At 55.1% G+C, this 25692-nt stretch overlaps 2 protein-coding genes across 14 annotated transcripts in view; both read left to right on the forward strand.

Annotated features, from left to right (window-relative positions):
• The window catches only part of CARS1 (cysteinyl-tRNA synthetase 1), a 47483-nt gene extending 37609 nt beyond the window's left edge, over positions 1 to 9874 (forward strand). Inside the window, exons 18-23 of one of the 3 annotated variants that reach the window (XR_010841316.1) lie at positions 5315 to 5395; positions 5942 to 6009; positions 7458 to 7669; positions 7867 to 8512; positions 8908 to 8991; positions 9561 to 9874. Coding sequence is in view for 2 of the 3 variants with exons in the window: in XM_059070207.2 (XP_058926190.1) it covers positions 5315 to 5395; positions 5942 to 6009; positions 8453 to 8512; positions 8908 to 8991; positions 9561 to 9695 (428 nt within the window). In the remaining variant the exon portion in view is untranslated. The remainder of the gene's footprint in view (positions 1 to 5314; positions 5396 to 5941; positions 6010 to 7457; positions 7670 to 7866; positions 8513 to 8907; positions 8992 to 9560) is intronic. The other 2 variants (XM_059070207.2, XM_067037824.1) reach the window with 2 other exon arrangements.
• Positions 9875 to 20636: 10762 nt separating this feature from the next.
• The window catches only part of NAP1L4 (nucleosome assembly protein 1 like 4), a 60104-nt gene continuing 55048 nt past the window's right edge, over positions 20637 to 25692 (forward strand). For 2 of the 11 annotated variants that reach the window (XM_067037826.1, XM_067037825.1), the window contains exon 1: positions 20960 to 21250. In XM_067037826.1, coding sequence (XP_066893927.1) covers positions 21160 to 21250 — 91 coding nt within the window. In that variant the 5' untranslated portion in view covers positions 20960 to 21159. Of the gene's footprint in view, positions 20788 to 20952; positions 21251 to 25692 lie in introns of those variants that run through there. The other 9 variants (XM_067037828.1, XM_059070210.2, XM_067037831.1 and 6 more) reach the window with 9 other exon arrangements.

The raw sequence follows: 25692 nt of genomic DNA on the forward strand, positions 1-25692 counted from the left end.
CTAGGTTCTGCTCGAGGCCTCGCCAGTGGCCCTGGGGACTTGGGATGAGCTGGGATCAAACGTGTTGTCTTTGGGGCCAGTTTTGAGCAGTTGTTAAGCGGGCAGTGAGTGACGTCAGGCAGGCAGTCTGCTGCTTACTCCGGTGGTCTGGACTCACAAATGACCACCACGGCTAAAACTGACCTTGCAAGATGCCGGGCCTGGTCCAGCTGCTGTCCTCACATTGCTTCTTTAATCCTCGTGATTTGACAGAGGTGGGCAGCGAAGCCCCTGGAAGGTAGAGGCCTTGCCTGGGGTCACATGGGGGTCGGGGCAGACCCCCACCGTTGTCACCTGGTGTGCTGTGCCCCCCCCCCCAGTCCCCTGTGTGATGAGAAGTCACACCTGGAGCTCATCCAGGCGGGGCGTCCCAGGGTGGAGCGGGCAGAGGCCAGACAGGCGGTCAGGGAGCCTCCAGAGGAGCTGCACCTCAGGGAAGAGTGAGCAGCCCGGGGCCGGGGCGGGAGCTGGCTGGGCCCGTCGCAGGGCCAGCAGAGCAGGAGGGCTCTACCGACAGAGAAGAAAGAAGCAGTTTCTTCTTCAGTGCCCACAGTCCATTGGGCCAGAGAGCTCAGGCCTGGCCAGCAGGGATGTGGAATGTGGGTGTGTGGCCAGGAGAGGCTTGGGAAATTGGGAAGAAGTTAGAAGGGCCGGGACGGGCACACAGTCAGAACGGGAGACCGGCACGGGGGCAGGGGCCTCTCTGCCACTGGAGAGCTGACAGTCATTAGCTGTCGTTTTTTTATTGTGGTTAAATATACACAATGTAGGAGTTACCACCTCAACCATTTCTAAGTGTAAAGTTCAGTGGCCTTAAGTAACTCACATTGTTTTGAACCATCACCCGCATCCATCTCTAGAACTTTCTATCTTCCCAAAAAACTGTCCCTGTTAAACACTCACTCCCCTCCCCTCCCCCAACCCCTCATCCCCACCGTCTACTTTCTGTCTCTGTGGATGTGACTCCTCCAGGGACCTCACGTGAGTGGAATCAGACAGCATTTGTCCTTCTACGTCTCGCTTATTTCACTGAGCGTAATGTCCTCAAGGTTCATCCACGTTGTAGCTTGGGTCAGGATTCCCTTCCTTTTTTTTTTTTTTTAAATTAATTTATTTTATTTTTGGCTGCACTGGGTCTTTGTTGCTGCACGCAGGCTTTTCTCTGGTTGCAGCGAGCGGGGGCTACTGTTCGTTGTGGTGCGCAGGCTTCTCATTGCATTGGCTTCTCTTGTTGCGGGGCACGGGCTCTAGGCACGTGGGCTTCAGTAGTTGTTGCACGTGGGCTCGGTAGTTGGGGCTCGCGGGCTCTAGAGCACAGGCTCAGTAGTTGTGGCACACGGGCTTAGTTGCTCTGCAGCATGTGGGATCTTCCTGGACCAGGGCTCGAACCCATGTCCCCTGCATTGGCAGGCGGATTCTTAACCACTGCGCCCTTCCAGGGAAGCTCCTCCCTTCCTTTTTAAGGCTGAGTAACATTCCATTGTGTGGATGGCCCAACATTTTGCTCATCCGTTCATCTGTGGATGGATCCCGTCTCCTTTCGCAGCATCTCCGAGCCTGCGCCCGACAAGGTCTCCCTGCTCGCTGCCCATCTGTTTTCCACTCCCCTGTCACAGCCCCGCCCCACAGTAACCAGCCCTGATGGATGCAGGCTGCCCCCCCCTGAGCCTTGTGGCTCTGTGGACAGTACACACGGGGAAGGGTGTGGACTGCAGTTGCAGGGTACGGGGAGGTGCTGGCAGGGGCATCCAGCAGATGGCCACACAGAGACACTCTCCTTCCCTTCTAGAGCCTGGGGTCAGAGATCCTTGAGGTCTGCAGGGCTGTGAGGTCCCCGTGGCTAGCATGCTTTGCCAGGTGCCCTGGGAAGGTCGCTTCCTTGGCCCATGTCCAGGGAAACCTGTTTTCCTTTGCTGGGCTCCGTCGTGGTGGTGCAGCTGCTTCCTTCCAGAAGGGGCCCTGCCAGCCACCGGCTGCCCCGTCTCTGTGCACCCACCACTGGGAGCCGGTCCACCCAGATCCGCCCATCCCCACTGACGTCCCAGTGCCTCTTCTCCACAGGGCAGCCTCCGCTCCTGTCTGGGCCTTGCACGAGGGTCCGTCCCAGCCCCAGACTCAGTAGCCGCAACTTCAGACCCAGATTTGCACAGCATTGGGAAGACCCCAAAAGCCTTGGCTTCACTCCTGCTGGTATGGCAGGTGGGCGGGGTGGGGGACAGCATCTTCTGTCTCCATGTATGGGCTTCTCCCCCCACTCCACTCTGGAGGCAAGCTCCCCGCCTGTGCTCTTCTTTTAAGGTTGCATTAGCTGTTCTGAGACCCTTGTTCCATATGTTTAAGAGTTGGTTTATTGAATTCCTTGAAAATATCCAACTGGGGTTTTCCCTTTAAATAAAAATAACTTATTGAAGTGACATTCACGTAACGTAAACCTGGCCGTTTTAAAGGGAACCATTCCGTGGCACTTAGTGCCTTCCCAGTGTTGTGCAGCCGCCATCTCCTTCTGGTCCCAGCACGTTTCCACCCTCCAAGGTCCCGCCCCCCTCCCCCAGCCCCTGGCAGCCACCAACCTGTGTTCTGTCTCTGGATTGACCTGTTCTGGGCATTTCACATAAATGGAGTCACAACAGTGTGTGACTTCTTTTCTCCGGCTTCTCAGCAGAATGTTTTCGAGCTTGTCCACACTAGCATGTGGTGGTGCTTCATTTTTTTTTTAGGGCAGAATAATCACCAGATACGTATACCGCTTCCATTTGTCCATTCAGCCATTGATGTGTGTTTGGACTGTTTGCACCTTTGGTGAACAGTGCTGCTGCGTACATGCATGTGTAAGCATCGGGTTCGGTCCCTGTTTTCGTTGTTTTGGGTACACACTTAGGAGAGGAATTGTGGGATCATGCGGTAATTCTGTGTTTAACTTTTTCAAGACCCACCAAAGTGTTTTGCATGGTGGCTGAACCATTATGTATTCCCACCAGCAGTGCGCAAGGGTTCCAATTTCTCCACATCCTCGTCGGCCCCTTTAATTTTCTGTTTATTATTGTTAACAGCCATCCTGGCGGGTGTGAAGGGGTACCTCACGTGGCTTTGATTTGCGTTCCCTGATGAGTAGTGACGACGAGCTGCCTGGCCGTCTGAACGTCTCCTTTGGAGAGTTGTCTATTCAGGCCCTTTGCTCGTTGTTTATTTTAAAAATAATTTTAAAAATAAATCTATTTATTTTTGGCTGCGTACTTTGGGTATTTGTTGCTGCACGCAGGCTTTCTCTAGTTGCCGCGAGCGGGGGCTACTCTTTGTTGTGGTGCATGGGCTTCTCATCGCGGTGGCTTCTCTTGTTGCGGAGCACGGGCTCTAGGTGTGTGGGCTTCAGGAGTTGTGGCTCGCGGGCTTAGTTGCTCTCTGCATCATGTGGGATCTTCCCGGACCAGGGCTCGAACCCGTGTCCCCTGCATTGGCAGGCGGATTCCTAACCACGGCACTATCAGGGAGGTCCCCCTTTGCTCCTTTTTATTTGTCTACTTGTCTTATTGAGCTGTAGGAGTTCTTTCTTTATTGTGAGCGCTAGACCCTTTTCAGAAATGTAAGTCTGGAGAGGGTGGAGGAGAGGGCCAGCTCCTAAAGTAAGAAAAAGGTTTGGAAAGAAATCCTGGGGGGAAGTTTGAGCTCCGTGGACCAGAGCAGGTCTCAGATGGAGGTGAGGGTCGCTCTCTCAGCTTCGTGGAGGCCACCTAGAGGATGGCACCAGAGGGGCCCCAGGGAGGGGTGTCCCTCCCCTGGGGCTATGGCGGGGAGGTGGGGTTGGGCCTGAGGGTGTGGAGGGGAGTTGGTGGCAATGATGGCAGGGCCAGCCTGCTTCCCTTCCCGTTACGGTGAGCAAGCGTCTGTTGGGCACTTGCCTGGGCCGGTGCCCTGCGGTCTCCTCAGGGCCCTGGGGGGACCCGTTCGAGCGAGGGGCCCCGAGGGGCAGAATGAGGGTAGGGCCTTGTCCCCCCAGCCCTGCTGCGGGGCTGGAACGGGCTTTTCCTTGACTGACCTTGGGAAGCGGGAGACTGCGCGGCTGGCTGCACCTGCGGCCGGGTCTCGGGCATCCCTTGAGATGTGTGGGTCATCGTCCATTCATTCATTCACCCATGAGTGGGCTGGCGGGGGCACCGGCGCGGTGCTGTGGGAGCACACTGGGTTCTGGGGACACAGTGGAGACAGGACAGGTGAGTGAGTGACCACGTGGGCCGCGGTCAGTGCTGCGGGGAGGGACAGGGCAGGGCGGGAGGGGTCTGCTTTGCTGGCACCAGCAGGAGTTCCCACTGGCCCGGTTCTTAGCCCAAAGCTGAATCTGCTTCACCCTGAGGTCAGGGTCTCAGAGCTGGAATGTCTGGGTGAGCCTCTCCTGACGTCTGCACGAACGTGTTTAGTTGGGGTTGAGCCCATATGGGCTCTTCAAGCCCAAGTACAGACGGGCTGGCCTCTCCCTGGTCTGGCTGGGCATCAGACACCCTGGGCGCCGTCTGTGATGGCCGTTACAGGACTACCCCAGGGTCCCCTGAGCGCCTGGGCCTTCACTGGCCCTAACCAGGCGGTGCAGAGGTTAACACTGTCCAGACTTGAAGGGCCCGTCCCGTCGGGCCCAGAGGCCACGCCAGTCGTCTGCTCAGCTCTGCCCACTCTGGCTGCTCCACGTGTGCCGTCTCTCCTGGAAGAGGTGCTTCAAAGCCAGTGGGCCGGCCAGGCTCCCCGGGCCGCTGCCCGTTCAAGCCCAGCTCTGGGTGGCCACTTCCCTCGGCTGGGGCGAGGCTGGCCAGGAGCGCCAGTGCCCAAGGCAGAGTGTCGCTGAGGTGGGGCGTGGGTCCCACCCCCAGGCCTTTGGCCCCTTCCGATCCCTTGCTGGGCTGGGGCCCTGGACGGTGGGACGTGGCCACCTCTCTCAGGATCGCCTCGCCAGGGCCGCGGGGGCTCGGCCTTCCCAGGAGACCGGGGAGCTCATTTCTGTGCAGCAGAAACCTAGTGTCCCTGGGCCTGCTGCCCGCAGGGCTTTCCCCAGTCCGTGCGCCTCTGGGGTCAGTGCCCGCCTCTGAGCAGGGCCCTGAGCCGGTGCACAGGCCACGGGTCCAGGGGCTGCTCTGGGCTCACCAGTGGCCGCGACTTCTGTGTCTCGGCTTCTCCTGCATCCCTGGCCAGTGGAGCAGCCCGACCCTTCCAGAGGCACAGGGGGGGCGCTCTTCCGTGGGGCCCAGGCGTTTCCGGGCCCAGTGGACCAAACTGCTTCCTCTGTCTGCAGTCCCTGAGGTCCTGCAGCTCAGCGATGCCTTGCGGGATGACGTCCTGCCTGAGCTGGGAGTGCGGCTTGAAGACCATGAAGGTGGGTCCTCTTGACGTGACACCAGGTCGGGGGAGGGACACAGGGTGGAGACTGCTTTTGAGAGGAAGAACTCCGGGACGGGTCCGAGGATGCTTCGTCTTTTACGTGGTGAACCCCCCGTGATGCGTGGTCCCGGGGGACCTGTAGTTGTATCTTCTTGGGCGTCACTGCCAGCACCTCCTCTCCTGTGGCCTGACTGCCCGGCGGCCCCGTTACTGTGGGGCCACTGGCCGCCTTTTCTCATGGCCTGTCACTTGGGAGGCAGCCTGTGTCATATGGATTGTCAGCAAGTTTCACAGCTTGTGTTTTGGCTTGGTGGGAGTTTGGGCTGCACGGAAAATTATTGGATTTTAAACACTCAGACGAATGTCTTATTTTATGACTCCTGGGTGCTCAGTCTTGAGCAGCAAGGCCTCCCCACAGCACAATTAACGTTTGACCTGTGCAAGCAGGAAGGAGGCCCCGGCTTCTCTCGGGGGCCCTGTGGGTGGGAGTGGTGTGGGCAGCGCTGGGCTCGGCCTCGTCTCACGGCTGTTGGCCTTTCAGGACTGCCCACTGTGGTCAAGTTGGTGGACAGAGATACCTTACTGAGAGAGAGAGAAGAGAAGAAAAGGGTGAGTAAAACCGCAGTGACCTGAGCTGGGTGTTTTATTTGTTTTTTGTTTTAAGTTCTTCTTCTCATTATTATTATTTTTTTATTGGCTGCGTTTGGTCTTCGTTGCTGCGTGCGGGCTTATCTCTAGTTGCGGCGAGCGGGGGCTGCTCTTCGTTGCGGTGCGCGGGCTTCTCGTTGCGGTGGCTTCTTGTTGCGGAGCACGGGCTCTAGGCTGGCGGGCTTCAGTAGTTGCGGCTCGTGGGCTCTAGAGCGCAGGCTCAGTAGTTGTGGCGCACGGGCTTAGTCGCTCCGTGGCATGTGGGATCTTCCCAGACCAGGGCTCGAACCCGTGTCCCCTGCATCGGCAGGTGGATTCTCTGTGGATTCTCAACCACTGTGCCACCAGGGAAGTCCCTGAGCTGGGTGTTTATTGAAAATGTAAACATCACTGGACTTTATGTACTTCACCTTTAGGAGTTAGTGTTTATACTCTTAATTAAAAAGTGCCAGTGTTTATAAACGTCAGAAGGAAAGACTAGATAGGTAACTACTTGGTAATTTTCTAACAACAACAAAGTGCAGCTTCTGACGAAGGACCCAGAGTACAAGGGAAGACTTGTCACCTCTGGTAACCTGCGAAGCTGACAGGTGTGCTCATACCTCGCTCTCTCCTGAAGTGGTGTCTCCCTGTCGCTGGGGTTGAATGTGTCACGGTCACACCTCCACCCACCCCCGCCTCCAGCACCGTCCTTCTCACGCCTCAAGACGTTAACTACATCTCTGTGAGCAGGGCTGAGCCGGGGGCTCCGTGAAGTGCGACAGTCCCTGCTCTCGGGGACCACGACGTCCCATAGAAAGAGAGAAGCAGGAACAGGCGCAGTACCTGTCAGAACTGCTGGGCACAGCTCACTGGGTGCGGGGCCCGAGAGGCCTTAAGAGAGACCCCGGGGAGAGGAGTTTGGGAGACTGGGAAGGGGCCTCGACAGGTGTCCAGAAGGAGAACTGACGAGTGGGTGGGCGGTCAGGGAGAAGAGTGGCGAGGCTGGCCCTGGGCTGCGCTGGGCTCCAGGGATGCTGGTGTGGACGCCAGGAGGGGCTGAGCATGAGAATTAAGGAGTCCGGGTGCTGGGGAAAGTCTGAACAGAGTCAGGCTGGTGCGAGGTTCCGGGAGCTGGGCTTTGACCCCCGTCCAGGCCCTTCTTGGCCTCTCCCCCCTTCCATCCCATTCAGTCACCCCCGCTGGTGTCACATCCCCTGGGTCGGGTTCTCCCCATCCTTGGACACCGCAGTGTGTGGGCCGCCCTGGCCCTTCTCCGGTGGTGACGTGGGGTTCACCCCCACTCTCCCCCCAGGCGGCCCGGGGTGCAAAGGCCGGGCAGGGAACTCTGATTGGGCACCTCTGCCCATGTCTTCACTGGCCGCAAGGCCTTTGAGGGAGGGATTCACCGTACACCTTCCCTCCGGTAGCTCGAGTTTCCAGCCAGGGGAGTCCCACCCCAACCCCCGTGTGTGGAGGCGCCTGGGACCACGGCCTCGTAGGCTGTCTGCTCCCCCAGCGGGATAAGCGCCTCCGGTCTCCAAGTGGAAAAGCAAAAGCCCTCGGCACCCGTCTTCCCACCTCCCAAGCTCCGTGCCAGGACCCTCTTCCTCCGTCCACCCTCAGCCCCTCCTCTGCTCAGGTTCTCCGGTGACAAAGCGCATCCCGGGGTGGCCCCGCCCTTGACCCCTGCTCTCTGGGACCCTCCCTCCGCTTCCCCCACTGCACTGCCCGCACTGCCCGCCTCTCTGGCGTTCCTCCCACCCAGGTGACCTCACCCCGTCCCAGGGCCCCTCTGCCACCTGTGTGCCTGTGACCCCTGAGTTCTCTCTGGCCCAGACTCCTGTGTCCAGCCACCTACCTGAGGGCTCTGCTTGGCCAGGAAGCACCTGAAACCCAAGACATCCAAGAGGGAACGCGTGACCTTCATTCCCCAAACCCGTTCCTCCTTCCTGTTCGGGGCACACGCTGTCCACGTGGTGGCCGGAGCCCAAACCTCCCGAGGCAGCCTCGGGCCCCTCGTCATGGGCACCCAGCGCAGCCCCCAGGCCCTCCGTCCCTCCTGCCCGGACGCTGCCTGCCTGGTGGGAAGTAGGCTCTGGCCCCCACCCGTCTCCTCCAGCCAGCCCCCGTCTCACCCTCCCCTGGTGCCCGGGCCCTCAGGGTGGCCCTCATGCTGTCCCTGGTGCCGCACCCGACCGCAGCCCCCCCACTGCCGGGCAAGTCTGGTCCTTTCTTCATGTTGGTTGTGCTACAGGTGGCCTCACACATGGTGTCCACTCACTGCCCCGTGTCGAGAGCAGGGCTGGGTCAGAGCCCAGCCCACAGGGATGGGCAGGGGGTCAGCAGGGGGCTTGTCCTGTCCCCCTCCCACCCAAGAGGGGCCTGGGCAGCTCCACTTCACGGGGCGTTTGCTGTCCCCCAGGCTGAAGAAGAAAAGAGAAGGAAGAAAGAGGAGGCCGCCAGGAAGAGACAAGAGCAGGAAGTAACGTCTGCTCGCGGGCCGGCTCCTAGCGGAAACTCACTGTGACCCCATGCCCTGCCCCCTGTGCCTCCTTGGGACCCAGCCGGGCGCCCCCTCTGCCTCTGTCCCCAGCGGTGCCCCCTCACCCCCTCATATAGTGCCCCAGGGAGGCCGGGAGCCCTGGGCAGGGACAGATGTGGCCGCGAGCTCCAGGACGGCTTCTGTGGCCTTGATCCTGCTGTGCTGCGTGCACGGCCGTCCCCCAGTTCCTGCAGAAAACACCTGGCTCCCTCCTTTCACTTCCTCTGCCCAGCTGTCGATCCCTGAACCTGGGGGCTGGGGTGGGAGCCGACACGGGGTCATGGGCATGGGTCCCCACGCGGGCTCGGAGCAGTGACCCCATGTCTGTGTTCCAGGCGGCAAGGCTGGCCAAGATGAAGGTTCCGCCCAGCGAGATGTTCTTGTCAGAACGCGACAAGTATTCCAAGTTCGATGAAAATGTAAGAAATCCTTCTTCTTTTCAGAACGTTGTTAGACGATTAAATCGGGATGACAGGGGTTTTCAAACTTGGCTGAGAAGAGTCTCTGTCCAGGGTGCTGTTTGCAGGAAGGCGGGCTTATGTGGGGCTGTTTCAGGTCCAGCACATGCAGCCCAGTGCCCGGGGCCACCCCTCCCTCACCGCGGCACCGGACTGGGCCAGTTGATGGATTTGCAGGGACTCACCCCACAGACAATCCAGAAGGGCCGTGGCACAGATGGGCCCATTGCTCCAGGGGCTCTTCAGCGCGGCTACTCACGGCCTCTTGGCCTCGAGACCCTCAGTCCTCCCCCACTGGTCTTATGTGTATCTGCTTGTATCAGAACCACGTCGACCCTGGTGGGGAACGGTGCCTCTCACCACTCAGGCAGGGGGACACCCCAGGATGGCCGCTTCCCAGAGGCTAGGACGGGCACCTCGGAGCAGTGCGCTGGGTCCGGAGCGGGGCGGGGAGTGGATGCCGGGCAGGCGGACTGGCCCGGTCAGTGGGCTGGATGCCCGCGGTGACCGCCTGTGCTCTCGCCTTTCAGGGTCTGCCCACACACGACACGGAAGGCAAAGAGCTGAGCAAAGGGCAGGCCAAGAAGCTGAAGAAGCTCTTCGAGGCACAGGAAAAGCTGCACAAGGAATATCTGCAGCTGGTTCAGAACGGAAGCGTCCCGTGAAGGCGGGGCCGAGGCTCTACACGGCACTGGGGGCACCAGCTCCCCCCGCCCCGGGGACTCTGCCCCCCGCTCCGGGTGTGTTTACAGTGCTCCTCGGGGCCTAAGTTAAGGATTCTGTCTGGAGAGGTCTGGGCCACCTTCGGCTCTGAAACATCAGTAATAAAATCTTCCAAACGCGAGGCCGGGCTCTGTCTGCCGTCACCCTGCACGGTCAGCGCTCGCGGTGGCCCGACCGGGCTGCTTGGTCAGCAGGTCACGACACGGGAGTTCAGGCCACTGAGCAGCTTCAGCGAGGACTGTCCCCCCCCCCCAACCCTGCCCCCGTTCAGATGGCTATCGGCTAATCTCTGGTGTGTAGGCGCATTCGGAGGCATTTGAGTAGGAAAAAGACAGGCTCAAAGTGGCAGAGCCTGCTGGCGCCGCACACAAAGGCTGCTCGGCCGGGCGCCCGGGTCCTGCTGGGTCAGCTCGGCGCCCTGTCTCTGCAGCGATTCCGCAGGCGGACGGGCCGGCTCAGCATGGCTGGCGATGAGATGGGTGGAGGGGGCATCTCGGCAGCACAGGGCAGCGATGTCCCCAGGTCCCAGCCAGGAGAGCGTGTCCTCACCGCCCTGCTCTCGCATTCTTACTTCCGGGGCTGAGAATCCCCACCTGAGCTCCAGGCCTGGATGGAGCAGGGCGGCAGCGAGCCGGGACCGGCTCCACCTGCAGGAGCGCGGGGCCAGGTCAGATCCGAGAGAACCCGCGATGGAGCCCTCGGGGCCGGGCGGACAGGCTGGGAGACGCCATCCGGGTCTCGCTCGCGGCGATGGCGGGGCAGGGGGCTGGGGTCGGGGTTGGCACTGTCCAGTGGTGGCCGCGCTCACCCTTCACCCCCGTGGCCCGCTCATAGGAGCATCACCCCCAGAGCAGGTGGGGAGCAGCCTGCTGGCCGGTACCGGGTGCTCTGGGGGGCTCCCACCCACCCAGCCACAAGTGGAGCACGACGGCTGTGACCCCACAAGGACAGGCCCTGCATATGTTCAACTTTTAAACCTTGTAAATGTTTTACATTAAAAAAAAATAAGCCAGTAAGAAAAAAAGGCCCCAAAACGAAGTGGAACAAACCCAGGGCAGTTACCTACCTAACAAGTCACCCCAGCATTTAGTGCCTGAAGTGACAATGACCTTATTGTTGACCCTGGGGGTTCCACGTTGACCGGCTCCTCTGGATGGGTCTGAGTCAGGGCCCCCCACTGGGTGCGGTCAGAGGGCAGGGGGTCTGCGTGCTCATGCCTGGGTCCTAGGCGGGGGATGCTGGGGTGTGGCCTCCAGGTCGGCGGCCTCTGCGGGTCCCAGGAGAGTTGGGCACCACATGCCCTTTGGGATCTAATCTCAGAGGTCACGCAGACCCCCGCCATCCTCCCTGAGGGGAGGCCACCCCAGGGCCCACCTGCAGACCCCTCCCTGTGACGGCAGTGGCAGGGGGCTGGAAAGGATGGCAGCTGTTTAGGAAAGTGCCACCTGCCACAAAACAGCAAACAAACCAGTGAGAAAAGGGCCCCTCTGGTTGATTTGAGAACCTGCTGCTTAGCTGCACATCGTTGGGGGGGGTGTGCCCTGAGGCCAAAGCCGTGCAGAGAAGTCAAACTTGGTTCCATTGTTGTGTCTCTGGGCATGGTGCCGGTGTGGTCATCACCCTCCGCTCTGTGCGGGCAGCGGACACGTGGTCATCACCCTCCGCGCTGTGCGGGCAGCGGACACGTGCCTCGACATCAGCAGCCCCTAGTTCATCGTGAGGAAAAGCACCAGAGAACCACGTGCTGTTAAACACGAACGGAGGAGACAGCAGAGGAACTGACGCTTGACTTGTAAACAGTAGGTATTTCCCGGCCGTGCGGGCTGAGAGGGGACCACCCCGGTGGCTACGAGCACCCCCAGGGCCAGCTTCCAGGCTCTGAGTGCCATCCCCTCTCCTGGGAGAAGCGGCCAATTCCAGGCCGAGGGCGAGCGCACGTGGAGGCCCAGGGCATCCCGGCACCCTGAGGGGAAGCGTCCCAGACGGAGGGGTCGTGTAAGAAGGACACGGGACAGACCAGGAACACACACAGCAGCCAGGAGAGTCTCTGGGGCATCGGGGCAGAGGGTCACGCGCAGTGAGATTCCAGTGAGATGACTCGAGAGGACAGAACTAGAGAGAGCGGCGTAGCGGTGCCGGGGGCTGGGTGGGGGCTGACTAGGGACAGTCTGGACCCTTCACCCTTCGACCGCAGTGGTGGCTGAGGAATCTATGCCCGTGGCCACATGACACCAGGGCTGGTGTCCCAGGGTTCATCTTAGGCAAGATGTAGCTGTCAGGAAACCATGTGAAGGGCACAGGGGCCCCTCTCCCACAGCTTCCTGGGAACCTCTCATGATTTCAGGGTAAAAAGCCTCAGGAGCTTCCCCCGGCTGAGTCCGGGAAAACTGGAGCCCTGAAAAGAAGGGGTCATTGAAATCCAGGCATCTACACTTATTCTCAAAAGCAAAGAAGACCAAGACATAATAACTTGTCACCACTGGAGGTGACACCTGGTCCACAGACTTAGTCATTTATAAGTGGCAGGATTGGGACTCCCCTGGCGGTCCAGTGGTTAGGACTCCGTGCGGTCACTGCCATGGCCCTCGGTTCAATCCCTGGTTCAGGAGTTAAGATTCCGTAAGCTGTGTGGCGTGGCCAGAAAAAAAGGTGGCAGGATTAAACATCTCCCACCCTCCGTGGAAACTATTTCAGAGCCACCAATGGCCCCACTGAAAGGGGCAGCAGTGCCAGCGAGTAGAAGAGGACAAAACAGGACAGTTAGAACGCCTCCGTTCTGGGGCCGTGAGTGCAGCCCCGACTCCAGCCAGGGCTGCCAGTGGACGCCGAGACCCCTGCTGAAAGTTGGGATCTGACTGTTTTCACGACGCCAAAGTGTCCCCTCGCAGGTGGCTTGTCGGTCACAGGGGACCGGGAAAGGTGCGCCTGTCAACTTACAACTCGGAGCTCTGCCCATCACCCCCTCCCCCCAGCAATCAGTCTCGGCATCCCCCGAGAGGGACATGTGGGCCTGAGGGGTGCCCTGCAGCGGGGAGCCCGGCCTCACCTGCACAGAGAAGTCTTTCCACTAAAAACACGGCGTAGGTACTGAACAAAACTTTTAGACCCGTGCTGCCCGGGACCTTGTTAAGTCACAGACCCTGACTCGGATCTGGGTGGGGCTGGAGATTCTTTGTTTCCCCCAGGCCCTGGGGTGATGCCCCTGCCTCTGGTTGGGGGCCCCACCTGGAGGAGGAGGCTGTCCATTTCACTTCCTGCTCACCGGCAGTACTGGGGACCCAGACACAGGCAGGAGGTGCCACAGAGAGGCAGCCAGACTCATCCAGAAGGCGGGGCCCTCCTCGGGACTCAGGAGAGATTCGAGAAACAAAACCCCACCTCCCGTGTATGAACCTTGATAGCTTTGAACAAACCGGCCACAGAGACATTTGGGGACACGTGCGCGTGGGCAGGGTGTGACGCTAAGGAATCTTGGTGAATTTTGTTCGTGTGATCATACCAGCTGTGTCCACACGTGTCCTTAGTTTGGGACAACGTGGCGTGGTAATGGAGTCTTCAACAAAGAAAACTGATGAAGCAAATTACACAGATGCTTCTGGTCACACCTGAGTGACCGGCGTCTATCTGTGCCCCAGGTCGTCCTCTCCACCTTCCCGTGTTCCAGACTCTTCGTGATCAAATGTTCTTTAAAACATGCCGCCAGGAAACCCTCTCGTCTTTAGTGGACGACCGGGGCGGGTCGCGGCACCTGCAGGGGATGGACTGGGGGTTCCTGCTCAGGAACGTCCTCACTGTCCCCTTTGCATTCGGCCTTTGCACCCTTACAAGCTGCAGCAGAACCTTCTGGAACAAGATGGGGTGGAAAACTTTTTTAACTTGTAAAATATCAGTTCACCTGTAAAAAAAATGTTTCTTTTGTGTGTGTGCATGAAACCTCTTTCCAGCGGTAAGAGCCAGAATTGCCTTTGTGCTTCTCCCCAAAGAGAAATCTGTCGTGTTTTCATTATTTAAAAAATCACAGATTCACTATTTAAAAATCGAATCATGCAGAAAATTACCAGACTAAAATAACGACAGAGTGTCCCCTTAAGGCCATCTAGAGCGAGCCTGTAACAGTTTGGGGACAGGCTCCTGACACCTTCCTTCTGAGTTTACAGATAGCAGCCCTCTCTGCACGGAATAGGTGGTGGCTATTTTCTGATGTCATCTGCTTCTTCCTCCTGTCTCCATGTGTCCTTGTCATTAGACCTGGGGGCCACCGCCCTGGGGAGGGATGTCGGGTGCTTCTGGGGCCCCGTGCTCCCTCTCTTCTGCCAGCCCCAGGGGTTGATCACTGAGCAGTGCCCACGAGAGGCGAGGGGCAGGGCCCCTCCAGGGCCAGGTGGGTTGTGGTCCAGCCGTTTTTGAGCTGGGGGGCTGAGGAAGTCATCCAGCCCGTCTCTATTTCCTCCTCTGGAGGTGGGGGCGATAGTGTCCACCTGGGACATTGCTCAGCCAAGGCTTCGCCATCATTCAGTGGACGTGAGATGAGGCACAGTCTCTAGGTGGGAAGGAAGACAAGGGCGCCCATCCCCCTGAGCTCAGTCTGGGGGGAGCTCAGGCCAAACAAGGAGCAGAAACCAAGGGCAGGGCCACCCCTGGAGGGTAACCCCCTGAGCTCCCCATGGCCGGACAGCGAGCCAGGCTGGGGACCTGCGTAAAGGGGCTGTTAACAGGTGTGCACGAGCTCAGAGCCCTGTGGTGTCAAAGTTACGATGGTGGGAAAACGAGAGCCACGAGGTGGCCAGGGGCCTCGGGGTTCTCATCCCAGTACCTCTCAGCCCTGGTCTTTACTTAGCATCATCTGGAGACTTTTATACAAACCGATGCCCGCTGTGCCTGCTCCGTTCTGAGTTCACTGGGGGCAGCGGGGACCACAGGAGGATGCTGGACAGCAGGATGCCGTGGGCCGCGCTCACCCGTGTGCTGGTGGGCAGCATGGAGGATCGGGTGGCAGGAGGACGGGCTGTGACCTCCAGCCAAGGGCACGAGGGTGGCCTCAGCCCGTGAAGAGCAGGGACCCTCCTGGCTAAGGAGGAACCAGCCCAACGGAGATCCGTTTGCTGGTGCTTCTGCTATCAGTGGGTAGTCAGAAAGGATCGTGTCCACAGAATAAGAGACGCCAGTACAAGGCTCCGGTGTCAGCAAAACTTGGGTGTCTGTCAGAATGAAAGTGTCTTGAGGGACTTCCCTGGCGGTCCGGTGGTTAAGACTCTGCCCTTCCAGTGCAGGGGGTGCAGGTTCAATCCCTGGTCAGGGATCAGCAGCCAAAAAAAAAAAAAAAAAAAAAGACACAAGGCCCCACGTGCTGAGAGTGGTTTTTTCCTTTTCTTTCTTTTTTTTTTTTGGCCCATAGCCTGCGGGATCTTAGCTCCCCGACCGTTTCTATTGGGGAATCCGGGACTCAGGGCCTGAGAACTGAGAAGACGGCAGACCCAGGGAGGGGGCTTGCGATGGCAATGCTGGCGTCATTCTGAGCCTGGCACCCGCCCATCATGCCCACAGGTAGATGAAGACGTGGCGTGCAGCCTGGCCCAGGCATCACCTTGGGGGCACCTGCCCGGGCTCACCTCCTGATGGGGCTCCCAGGTGCTATCATTAGGGCCGTGAGCCACCCTGAACTAATTGCAGGTCCTGGAATGCACGATGCTCCCCTCCTGGCCTCTCCAGCTGGTTCTCAGGTGTCAGCTGGGGCACCACTTCCTCCCGGAAGCCTCCCTGATACACTCCTTCTAGTGGTGGGGACGGGGCAGGAGGTGGGGATCAACATGCTCCCCGTCCAGTGCCCGTGGTCACGAAAGCTGGCAGTGGTGCCCTGGTGGTAATAAGCAGGGGGGTGGCAGTGGCGGCCCATGGTGGCTATGCCCTGAGCACCAGGGCCTGTGGCTGCCAGGGACCCGATATTACCTGGGGCAGGTTGCAGGCTGAGCCCTTGGAGGAGAGGTGAGCCTTGGGGAGCAGGAACTGAAGGGCAGATTACCCACTCCCGGCCCCACCCCTGTGTCCTCAGGTGCTGAGTCCCCTGCCCGTGCCAGGCGGCTGGGGTCATCATAGCAGACACCTGCACCAAGGCGAGTGCTCACCAGCGCTGTTCCAAGTCTCCCCCGGCCCCATGAAGCAGGTGCTGTTAAGTGTCCCCATTATACAGATGGGGGAACTGAGGCACAGGCTCTCAGCCAGGCCTGCTGGCTGGAATCACATAGAACAAGGACTTGGCCCCGGGAGGTTGGACGCAGGAACACCTGCCCCTCTCCCCCTGCTCTCTGCTGCACGGCCTACTGGCCAGGACCACTGCCGGGGCACCGCCTTAGTGTGCTGTGGACTGAATGGCAGCCTCCAAATTACAGGTTCAACTCCAATTCCCGGAACCTGGGCATGTGACATTCAGATACCGGGGTTTTGCAAATGTAATCAAGTTAAGATGAGGCCATTAGGGTGGGCCCTAGGACAGTGACTGAGGTGTCCTTTTAAGAAGAGGACACAGGAGGGCTTCCTTGGCTGTCCAGTGGTTTAGACGCCATGCTTCCACTGCAGGGGGCATGGGTTCGATCTCCGGTTGGGGAATGAGGTAAGAAGAGGTGGTAGTGGCTCTGAGAATAAGAATATGCAACTATGTAATTTTTCATCGAGCAAAAAATGTTCTTATATACATTCCCCGCATTGAACTGTATTCCCTAGCATCACAGAATGTTAGCACTAAAAGGTACCCAAAAGATCACTTATCTCCTTTAGCAGATGAGGAGATTAATGTCCAAGAAGGTAAATGTCTTTCTCAAGATCATAAATCCAGGACAGGATGACTGTAGACGGTTAATGATTTACGAGGGACAGTGGTCCCAATGTCAGCAGGGAGGGTGAAAGTTACCCTTGATAAGACTTTAAATCACTCCTAACGTACAATGTAGCCACAAAGCATTCGCAAGTGAGTCCACCAGAACATTTCCACCAGAACATTATCCTCTGATAAGGAAACACATCGCTTTTTTCCCCATTGAATCCCAGATGAAGCAGTTGGCTTGGTTTTAAGGGGCCAAGTTGCATGGGGGAAAAAAAAAATGATATTATAAGAAATACCTGGGGAGTAAGGTCAACTTAGGAATTCGCCCTGTTATGTTCTTTGGGTGAAAAAGTGCCTTGACTAGTCCATCTTTCTTTTATACTTCTACTTGTCCCTAATTGTGTGCTTTTTTTTTTTTTTAATATGCTTTCCTGAGTGTATGGAGAGGAATTTATATGCTACATTTTTAAAGAATGAAACCTTACTGAATAAGTGACTTAGAAGGTTTAAATGTTTGCGTTTCAGATGGCTGTGATTTCCACTTTAATGTATTAATATCACATACGGGTTGCATGGGCCTTGTTGTGCTTGATGATTTTTGTTATTGTCCCTGCTATAGTTTATTCTGCTGATCATGTTATCAGTTAAGTCTTAACCTTAACCAGAAGCAGCCACCAGCAAAACCAGTATCAACATAAGCGCCACACCCTAGGCTCTATGTCTTGGGACTTCTGCAGGAGTAACCACAAAGAAGGAACTATTCATCAAACCTAAAATTTGGATAATCATTTACACTTAACTGTATACCAAGAGTACTGTATTTGTTCCAAGGTAGCTCAAAACTCTTTGAAAGTGCCCTATAGGAAGTGGGGAAAACAAGTAATCCCATTTTAACAAAAATGTATACAGATGTGAAATAGGAAAATAAGGGATCTGGAAAATTGTTATGGTCCTAGCCTCATGTAGTTTATATTTATTTAATTTTTTTGGCCGTGCTGTGAGGCATGTGGGATCTTAGTTCCCCAACCAGGGATCGAACCTGTGCTCCCTGCAGAGGAAGTGCGGAGTCTTAACCAATGGACTGCCAGTGAAGTCCCTCATGTAGTTTAAAATTAAAGTCTGTGCATACAGAAAATATTTGCAAGGCAATTACTAGAATGGCGGCAAGAAAAGTCAGCACAGGGAATCCTTTAGATTCAGAGTCATGACTTACTCTTCAAATGGAATAGACTCAGCTAGTGGCAGTTTTGCTTCTAGAGTAATGTGGCCTTGAGAAAGCCACTTCACCTGCTTCTATGGATTCATCTGTTACCTCCTATAGACTCTATGCCATATTCATACATCTCATCTTCCCTTCATTATTTCAGTGGTGACAGTGGTAATTTAGGTTTACATCTTAGCACCTAAAACTCTTTGGACTAAAAAGTCCTAAATAAAAACAGTCGTTTAAAAAAAAAGTTTCATGTAAAATTACCCAGGGTCTCAAAAGTCAATGAAAAGTTACCCAGGGACCCTAATGCAGAAGTAATATTTGAATCTTTAGACACAAATGCAGTAAAGTGTGTCAGTAACTAATAAGTTGCCTCCTTTGTAATTCTTTCCATGTTTTGATTTCATATGTCAAAACAAACTCCTTCGCTTAGCCTGTGAGCACAGCAATTAGACAGTGTTTCAGATATTCATTTTTGGAGCACAGAACTAATTAACAACTAACCCTGTTATAACAGGCTAAAATGAGAGTAATGTTTTCCTAATACATAATTGTATTTCTGAACTTGAGTAGGGATATTTTGAGCTGTTTGGCCACATGTTAAATATTTTGAGCTTTTTAAAAGATTCCTGATAATACTTCTCGATTCTTTCCTATGAGCCCTGAATGTAATTCTGATTTTATAATGTTTTTCAAAATGATCTAGGGGGACTTCCCTGGTGGTGCAGTGGTTGAGAATCTGCCTGACAATGCAGGGGACACGGGTTCGATCTCTGAGCCGGGAAGATCCCACACGTTGCGGAGCAACTAAGCCCGTGAGCCACAACTGCTGAGGCTGCGCTCTAGAGCCCGTGGTCCGCAACAAGAGAAGCCACCGCAATAAGAAGCCCACGCACCGCAACGAAGAGTAGCCCCCCGCTCGCTGCAAGTAGAGAAAGCCCGCGCGCAGCAATGAAGACCCAACGCAGCCAATAACTTTAAAATATATATATATAATGATCTTTGTCTCCCTTTATTGGAAAATGTCACTTCATCAATCCTTTAGCAATTAAACTCCTGCTGTGGCTTGACCGGTGTGGGGGGCGGGGAAGGAGCCACGGAGACATAGCGAAGAAGGCCATGTGATGCAGCCACAAGCCCAAGACGGCCCAGAGCTCCCAGAGGCTGGAAGAGGCAGGAAGGACCCTCCCCTGGAGACTCTGAAGGGAGCCCAGCCCTGTAACGCCTTGATTTCTGCCTTCCAGCCTCTAGACGGGTGAGAAAACACAATGCTGTTGTACTTTCTAAGCCCCACGGCTCGCGTCCCTTTGCTGTGGCAGCCGCAGCAAATTAAAACAGCATTCTCAGTCCTGTTGCAGACAGAAAGGCTGTGGACAATGTCGCCCACCTTCCCACCAGCTCACTGAAGTGACCCGGGGAGAGGCCACTCCGCTACAGCCATTCCACCAGGGCCAGGCCCAGTGGCCAGGTCACACAGGCTGCTCCCCCAAATGGCGCCGGTGTGCTGCACCACCTGCTCCAACCCCGAACAGACGGGCAGGGCCCGATACAGTGGCCTCGTGGATATGAGCCTTTAGTAAACAGGAGGACAGACCTCCAAACTTGAAAATGCTGGCGCTCTTTTCTTTCGTAGTTTATGCCTCCTCCCCCAGCTCCGCCCCATCCTCAGCAAAAGCAAAACAAGGTCACTTCAGAAAAGTCAGAAAATCCAAGGAAGGCAAGCTGGGATCCCACACACGCCCTCTCAGTACAGACGCGGGGCAGAGGCTGGTCCCCGCCGTGTGGGTCACACCGGGACACCTGCTGGCCACCCTGCGGCTGGTTAACTGACGTTACGTCCTTAACAGCCCCTCCAACAGGAGCCTCTGGATGCTTTCAAACCCCTCCCCCCCGCCCCCTTCAAACTTGCTGAAAGTTAGAACGGGTTTCAGAAGCGACCCGGCTCAAAGAAAGGAAAGTTTCTGAAGAAACGGGCAAAAATAATCAAAGTCCCCTCAACGGAAGATAGCGCCCAGAAACAGACTCTCAGAAGCCCGGGCCTGGCGGATGTGGGTTTCCACCGAACTGTCGTCTTACTCAAGCTGTTTTCAGATTAACGCTTTTCCAGGAACTGTAACGTGGGGAGACCGGGGTCGGTACCCCGGTCCCAGCGGCCCGGCCCTTCCTTCTGGCCGGTGGGTCTGTTAGGCCCGAGCCGGGCTGAGATGCTGGGGACGCGGGCCTGGGCGCTGCCCCGAGAGAGCCTGTGAGTGCGCGCATGGGGTGGGGGAGGAAGAGAGGACCCCACGCGCCAAGCCCAGCAGGCAGCACGAGCCCGGGGATTTGAGGGGGGGAAGCCCGGGCCATGGGGTCGCGGACGTCGGCGGGGTCAGTGCGCGCGTCCCTGGGGCTGGAACTCAACTGGGCCGGGGGGCGGGGGGGAGGCAGGGGTCGCGGGAGGTGGGTGGGTCCCGAGACAGCGCCCAGTCCCACGGGAGGCTGGGGAAGGGGGGCTGCACAGGCCGGGGGGTGGACTGCGCCCGAGCGAGGGTGAGCGGTCGGGGTGGGTGGTTGGGATGGGGAATGGGCTGCGCAGACTGGGATGAATGTGGGGCCGGAAAAGCGCTGCGCCCGAAGAGAACACAGGAGTAGGGTGCAGCAGACGCCCCGCCACGTGATCTCCGCGCGCCCCCGTCCGTTAAAGGGGCCGAAGGAACGCGGGCGCGCGCCACGCTCAAGTCACACATCCCCATTTGCATCCGGCCCGCGGGTCTCAGCCCCGCTCAGCGCGGCGCCTCCTGGGCGGCCTCCGATTGGCCGTCACCGGCGGCGCCGAAGCGTAGTTGACTTGCGCCGCGCCCTCCCAATCGTAGCCCTCTTTGCTCGAGGAGGGCGGGGCCAGGAGACTCAGCCAATGGGAGGCGGCGTTGTTGGCAGCCACGGCGGCGCAGTCCCGGAGCGAGCGAAACCCAGACGGCTGCAGCCACTGCCGCAGGAGGCGTGAGGTGCGGACGCGAGGCTTGGCTGGGTAACGGCGGTAGTGGCAGCCGGCGGGGTGGGGGCGGGGGCCGGGGCCGGGGCGGTGGGAGCCGCGGAGGAGGCCCTGGTCCGCCATCTCGGGAGGCCGCGGCGGCAGGGGCGGGGCCGGGCCCGGAGCGCCCGGAGCGGCGGCGGGGAGCGGGCGGGCGGGAGCAGGCGACGCGGGTGCGACCGGGGCCCGCGGGGAGCCGGGTGGGGCCCGGCGGCGGCGGCAGGTGTCGCGCTGCGCTCCTCCCGCGGCGGCCTGAAGGTCAGGAGAGCTTTGTTCCCGCGCGGCTCTCGCCCGCCGGCCCCGCGGCGTCTCCGGGAAGGTTAAGGCTACGTGTCGGGCCGCGAGGACCCGGGAGAACGCGGAGCCGCCATGGGGCCTTTTGTTTTCGGAACCGGAGGCTTCCTAGGGCTGAGTGACCGTTGGCCGCGGCTGCAGCGAGCTCCGGTCCCGCGTCCGGCGGGTGGGTGAGGCTGCCGCGTGTGCCGGGGTGACACCAGGACCTTGCACGGTCCTGGGTGTTGTCGGGGACGGGCGGCGACGTGAGCCGGGAGCCGGACGGGCCCGGCGTTCCCGGCATGGTGGCCGCCGAGTCTGCGTTACTTTACTGCTTAACGTCATCCTGCGGACGGGGAAGTGGGGCCGTCCGAGAAGTCCGTGAGCGTCACGGATGGGACGTTGCCCTGCGCGTCTTAGTCCGGAGGTGGTGACCGCAGTCACATCGGGTGTTTGTACCTGACTGCTGGGCCACTTCTCCCCCCCAACCGCCCGCCCCCCGATGCTGTGTTTCCCGAATGCTTTCTGTTAGTGATCAGACTTCCCGCCGTCCGCAGTTACCCCCGGTCTATCTAAGGCGAGTCCTGCAAGAAGCCTTTGGGCCCCGAAGAAGGCTGTGTCGGGTTCCTGGCGGGGATGCTCCTGCACTCACCTGCCAGCAGGGCTTTGGTTCACATGCCCCCTCTGTTTTACTTGCATGTCGCTGTAAAGTATAAAAATAGGCTTGTGAAAATTCTCAGAGTGAGTTGTTGAACTTAAAAGTTGTCTTTTTAAAAGTTACTGCCTTCCTGTAGAAGTAACTGTATCTCTAAGTGGTTAATAGCTGTCCTGCACACCAGGGACTCCGATAATCTCTGCCTGCGTTGACTCATTTCATAATAGTCTAATAACTTATGCCATAAGCACTGTTGTTTTCCCGTTTAACCACTCAGGAAACTTGAGGCCCTGGAAGGTTTAAGTAAAGTGGTGTGTGCAAGGGGACATAACTTGGATTAAAATGCAGGCAGTTTTAATTTTGCCCAGCTTTACTGTTTCTGTAGAAGAGATGAAAAGTTTTTTTTTTTTTTTTTTTTTTTTTTTTTTTTTTTTTTGTGGTACGCGGGCCTCTCACTGTTGTGGCCTCTCCCGTTGCGGGGCACAGGCTCCGGACGCGCAGGCTCAGCGGCCATGGCTCACGGGCCCAGCCGCTCCGCGGCATGTGGGATCTTCCCGGACCGGGGCACGAACCCGTATCCCCTGCATCGGCAGGCGGATTCTCAACCACTGCGCCACCAGGGAAGCCCAAGATGAAAAGTTTTAATAAGAAATTGTTTTTATTATTGCACTGAGCCTCACTGAAGTCTAGTTTTTGAGCATCATTGATGCTGGTTGATCATTTCCAGCTCAGAATTCTGTGATTTCACAGAATGCTAAATGCTTCCCATAGTAGAATCTGGAAATGATTTCAGACTGTGATTAACAATAGCTAGAGGGATAAATGATATGCAAATGTAAAATGACTTTCCGAGAAAGAAAGGTGGTGATAGAGTAGGGATATATTTAAAAGGTTAAATGAGTGATTAAAGTAGAGGGTGATGGCTTAAAAATTAGCGTTATCTATTAGTGGTTAACTTGTTAAGGTAAGAGTTGACAGGAAAAAGAAACCCCAGAAAATGAATTTTCTCAATTTATTAGCTGCTTTTTTTTGTTTGTTTTACGACAAGGAAATTTTTTCTTTCATCTTTTTTTTTTTTTTTTTCTTTCTTTCATCTTTTGAAGGTAAAGTGTTCTATTCTGAGATTTGGAAGGACTGAATATAAGACTTTTGGTCAATAAAAATACCATTGCAAAACTTAATTTCTTATAGAATTATAGTGACAAAGGGGATTCGTTTTATATATAAAATAGGTGTAGGAATTGTGACCTTTTCAAGTTTACTTAGGAACACTTTTCACTAGAAGTTTGAGGCCTCTTCTCGTGGTATGATGAGAGTAATTATTCTCAAAATAATTATAATTATAAATAATTTCAACACTGTAGTGCTGTCTTAAATACCTGTTATTACACGTACATTTACAGTCTTTTTTTTTTTCCTGGTTGACCCGTGTTACTAATTCAGAATGTCTGCGGTTATTTGTGCCTCTGTATTATAAAATAACATCTAAATGCTTTTATGACTTTTGCATTGTTTTTGAAAATACTATATAGAATAGAGATTGGAGAAGATGATTGAATTCTTTGTAATAGCTGATTTTATCACTTGGTTTGATAATCTCAGTAAACTGAATTCTGGAAAGGATACATATGTTTAAGGGTTGTTGTCCTCTAAAAGTGTACAGACGGGCTTCCCTGGTGGCGCAGTGGTTGAGAGTCCGCCTGCCGATGCAGGGGACACGGGTTCGTGCCCCGGTCTGGGAGGATCCCACATGCCGCGGAGCGGCTGGGCCCGTGAGCCATGGCCGCTGAGCCTGCGCGTCCGGAGACTGTGCTCCGCAACGGGAGAGGCCACAACAGTGAGAGGCCCGCGTACTACAAAAATAAGAAAAAGTAAAAATAAATAAAAGTGTACAGACATTGTAGATTTGTGAATTAACCATTTAGATTATCAGACCCTACTGTGATATTCTGAGTTGAGAGATTTTAATCTGTATGAGATAGTTCATAATTTTTTAGAAATTGAGTGCTTAGAGTTGGGATGTGTTCCTCAGTACATGACAGTCTGAACTCATAGTTGAATCTTTAGTTAAAATATTTCCGTTAACCTGTCAGGATTTTTACCAGCCTCTTGATATTGAGAGCATATTAATTCCCTGTATCTGCAGTTTTCTGACCAGCTAGGGTTCAGAGTGAAATCTTTTCCTTTTTTCTTTGAGCAGTTCATAGTCTTCTAGCATCAGGAGAAGGTGACTTAAAATGTAAATGCGTACGTGGGATAATAAGAGTTCCAAATTACTTATTTTCAGAGTTGCTTTTCTTTTTTTGTTCATTATCCACGGTTTTAAAATGCTTTAAAACTGTTCTGATAAGCTCATGTTGTACTTCCAAAAGTTTTACTGGAGAACGGGGGGTGGGGGGGTGTTGGTGTGTTTTTTGTTTTGTTTTGTTTTTGATAAATAGTATCTGTGGGCCGAGGGTGGTTTAAATTCCCAAAGCCCTAAGGGCCATCAACCAGTATGAAACAGGGAAGAACCATTACTGCTCAGAACCAGTGCCCAGTGCTCCCAGTGATGGCATTTTGAATAATCAAGGCAGCATTGAGGAGCGAGTTGAGATTGGTCTGGGACTGCTGTCTAAGGAGTGCTAAACACCTAAAGATGTTTAGGCATCCAAAGTAAAAGGCTCATATTACTTAGTTTGACTATTCTACCACTGGGATGATTTCAGAAGTAGAAAGTAGCTGGTGCGGAATTATTGCAGGAAATTGCTCTGCTCCAACCTTAGCTTAATTTGTACAATTTCTCCTAGTTCAGTGAATACTTGCCTTCCTAAACTGCAATTGTGAGATTTTTCCTTGAACACAACCCTTATTAATGGGTAGTGGAGAATTTTGTGTTTGACTGTTAGGGAATTTTCAAAACAGACGACTTAGGTTTAATTTCATTTGACAGCCATTGGTTTTCTACCCTGCCCTCTTCAGAGAAAGCAGGGCTGCTTTACACTGTTTGCCATTGAATTTTAAATTTCATGAGTATTTAGTAACAGGAGAGACAGTGTATTTCTGTAGTAAGAAAACTACAAAAGATCACTTAATGAACTTTACCTTTTGATCTTTGCCGCTCACTGTGTAGCTTAAATTTCCTCTTAAAAGTATACTGTCAGCTGTTATTAAAGGTGCTTCCATTCTGGGTCTGTGGGACTTTTTTTTTTTTTTTTTTTAGTGTATGTACTGTGTATTTTATTATTATCCCAAAAAGCCTGTTCAGAAACAAGATAAGATGATTTCTGTGTAATAGTTGTGTGGTGTGGTAGAAAGATCGACTGTACAATTTAAATACGTGCAAAGGGTGTAAGTATTGTAATTTAAAACGTTACTTGTTTACCCAGTTATCCAAAGTAGCTTTCAGTGCTTGGCATCTGTTCATCCACGAATGCCTTCTCTCTGCTAGGCACAGTTCTGGGTACTGGGGTATTTTATTGCACTGAACGAAACAGACAAAAGACCTTGCCCTCAAGTATTTCCACAGTGGGAGACAGATAAACATGTTAGATAGTGGTAGGTGCTTTTGAAAACAAGAGTAGAGAGAAGGAATAGGGATTTGGGTTTTAAATAGGGTGGAGAGGGTAAAGCCTTACTGACAAGGTGACAAGACCTTGGATTAAGAAAAACCTTCAAATATTTGACTCATTCAGTCATATTAAGGAGTTGCGGACAAGAGAGTGGAGGAGGAAATTGGAGCTATAAAGATGAAGAACCAGTGTGCCTTGAGTAAAAATAGACTGTTTTGGTTAAAGAAGGAAAACTTTTTTTTACTTTCTTCCTGAAAACTGAGGGCTTGGTCTCTAGCAAGCTTCTGAAAAAAAACAGTCCACCGTTGTGTCATGGCCATTAGATCTTCTAAGCAGATGTGATTTCCTGTGTGTCTTCAGAACCTGCTTAGGAGCAGCTAAGGTGTGCATAGGGTCCCTGACACCACCATGCTGTATACAGGT

This window comes from Kogia breviceps, chromosome 7 (assembly GCF_026419965.1).
Source record: "Kogia breviceps isolate mKogBre1 chromosome 7, mKogBre1 haplotype 1, whole genome shotgun sequence".
In the NCBI taxonomy this organism is placed as follows: domain Eukaryota; kingdom Metazoa; phylum Chordata; class Mammalia; order Artiodactyla; family Physeteridae; genus Kogia; species Kogia breviceps.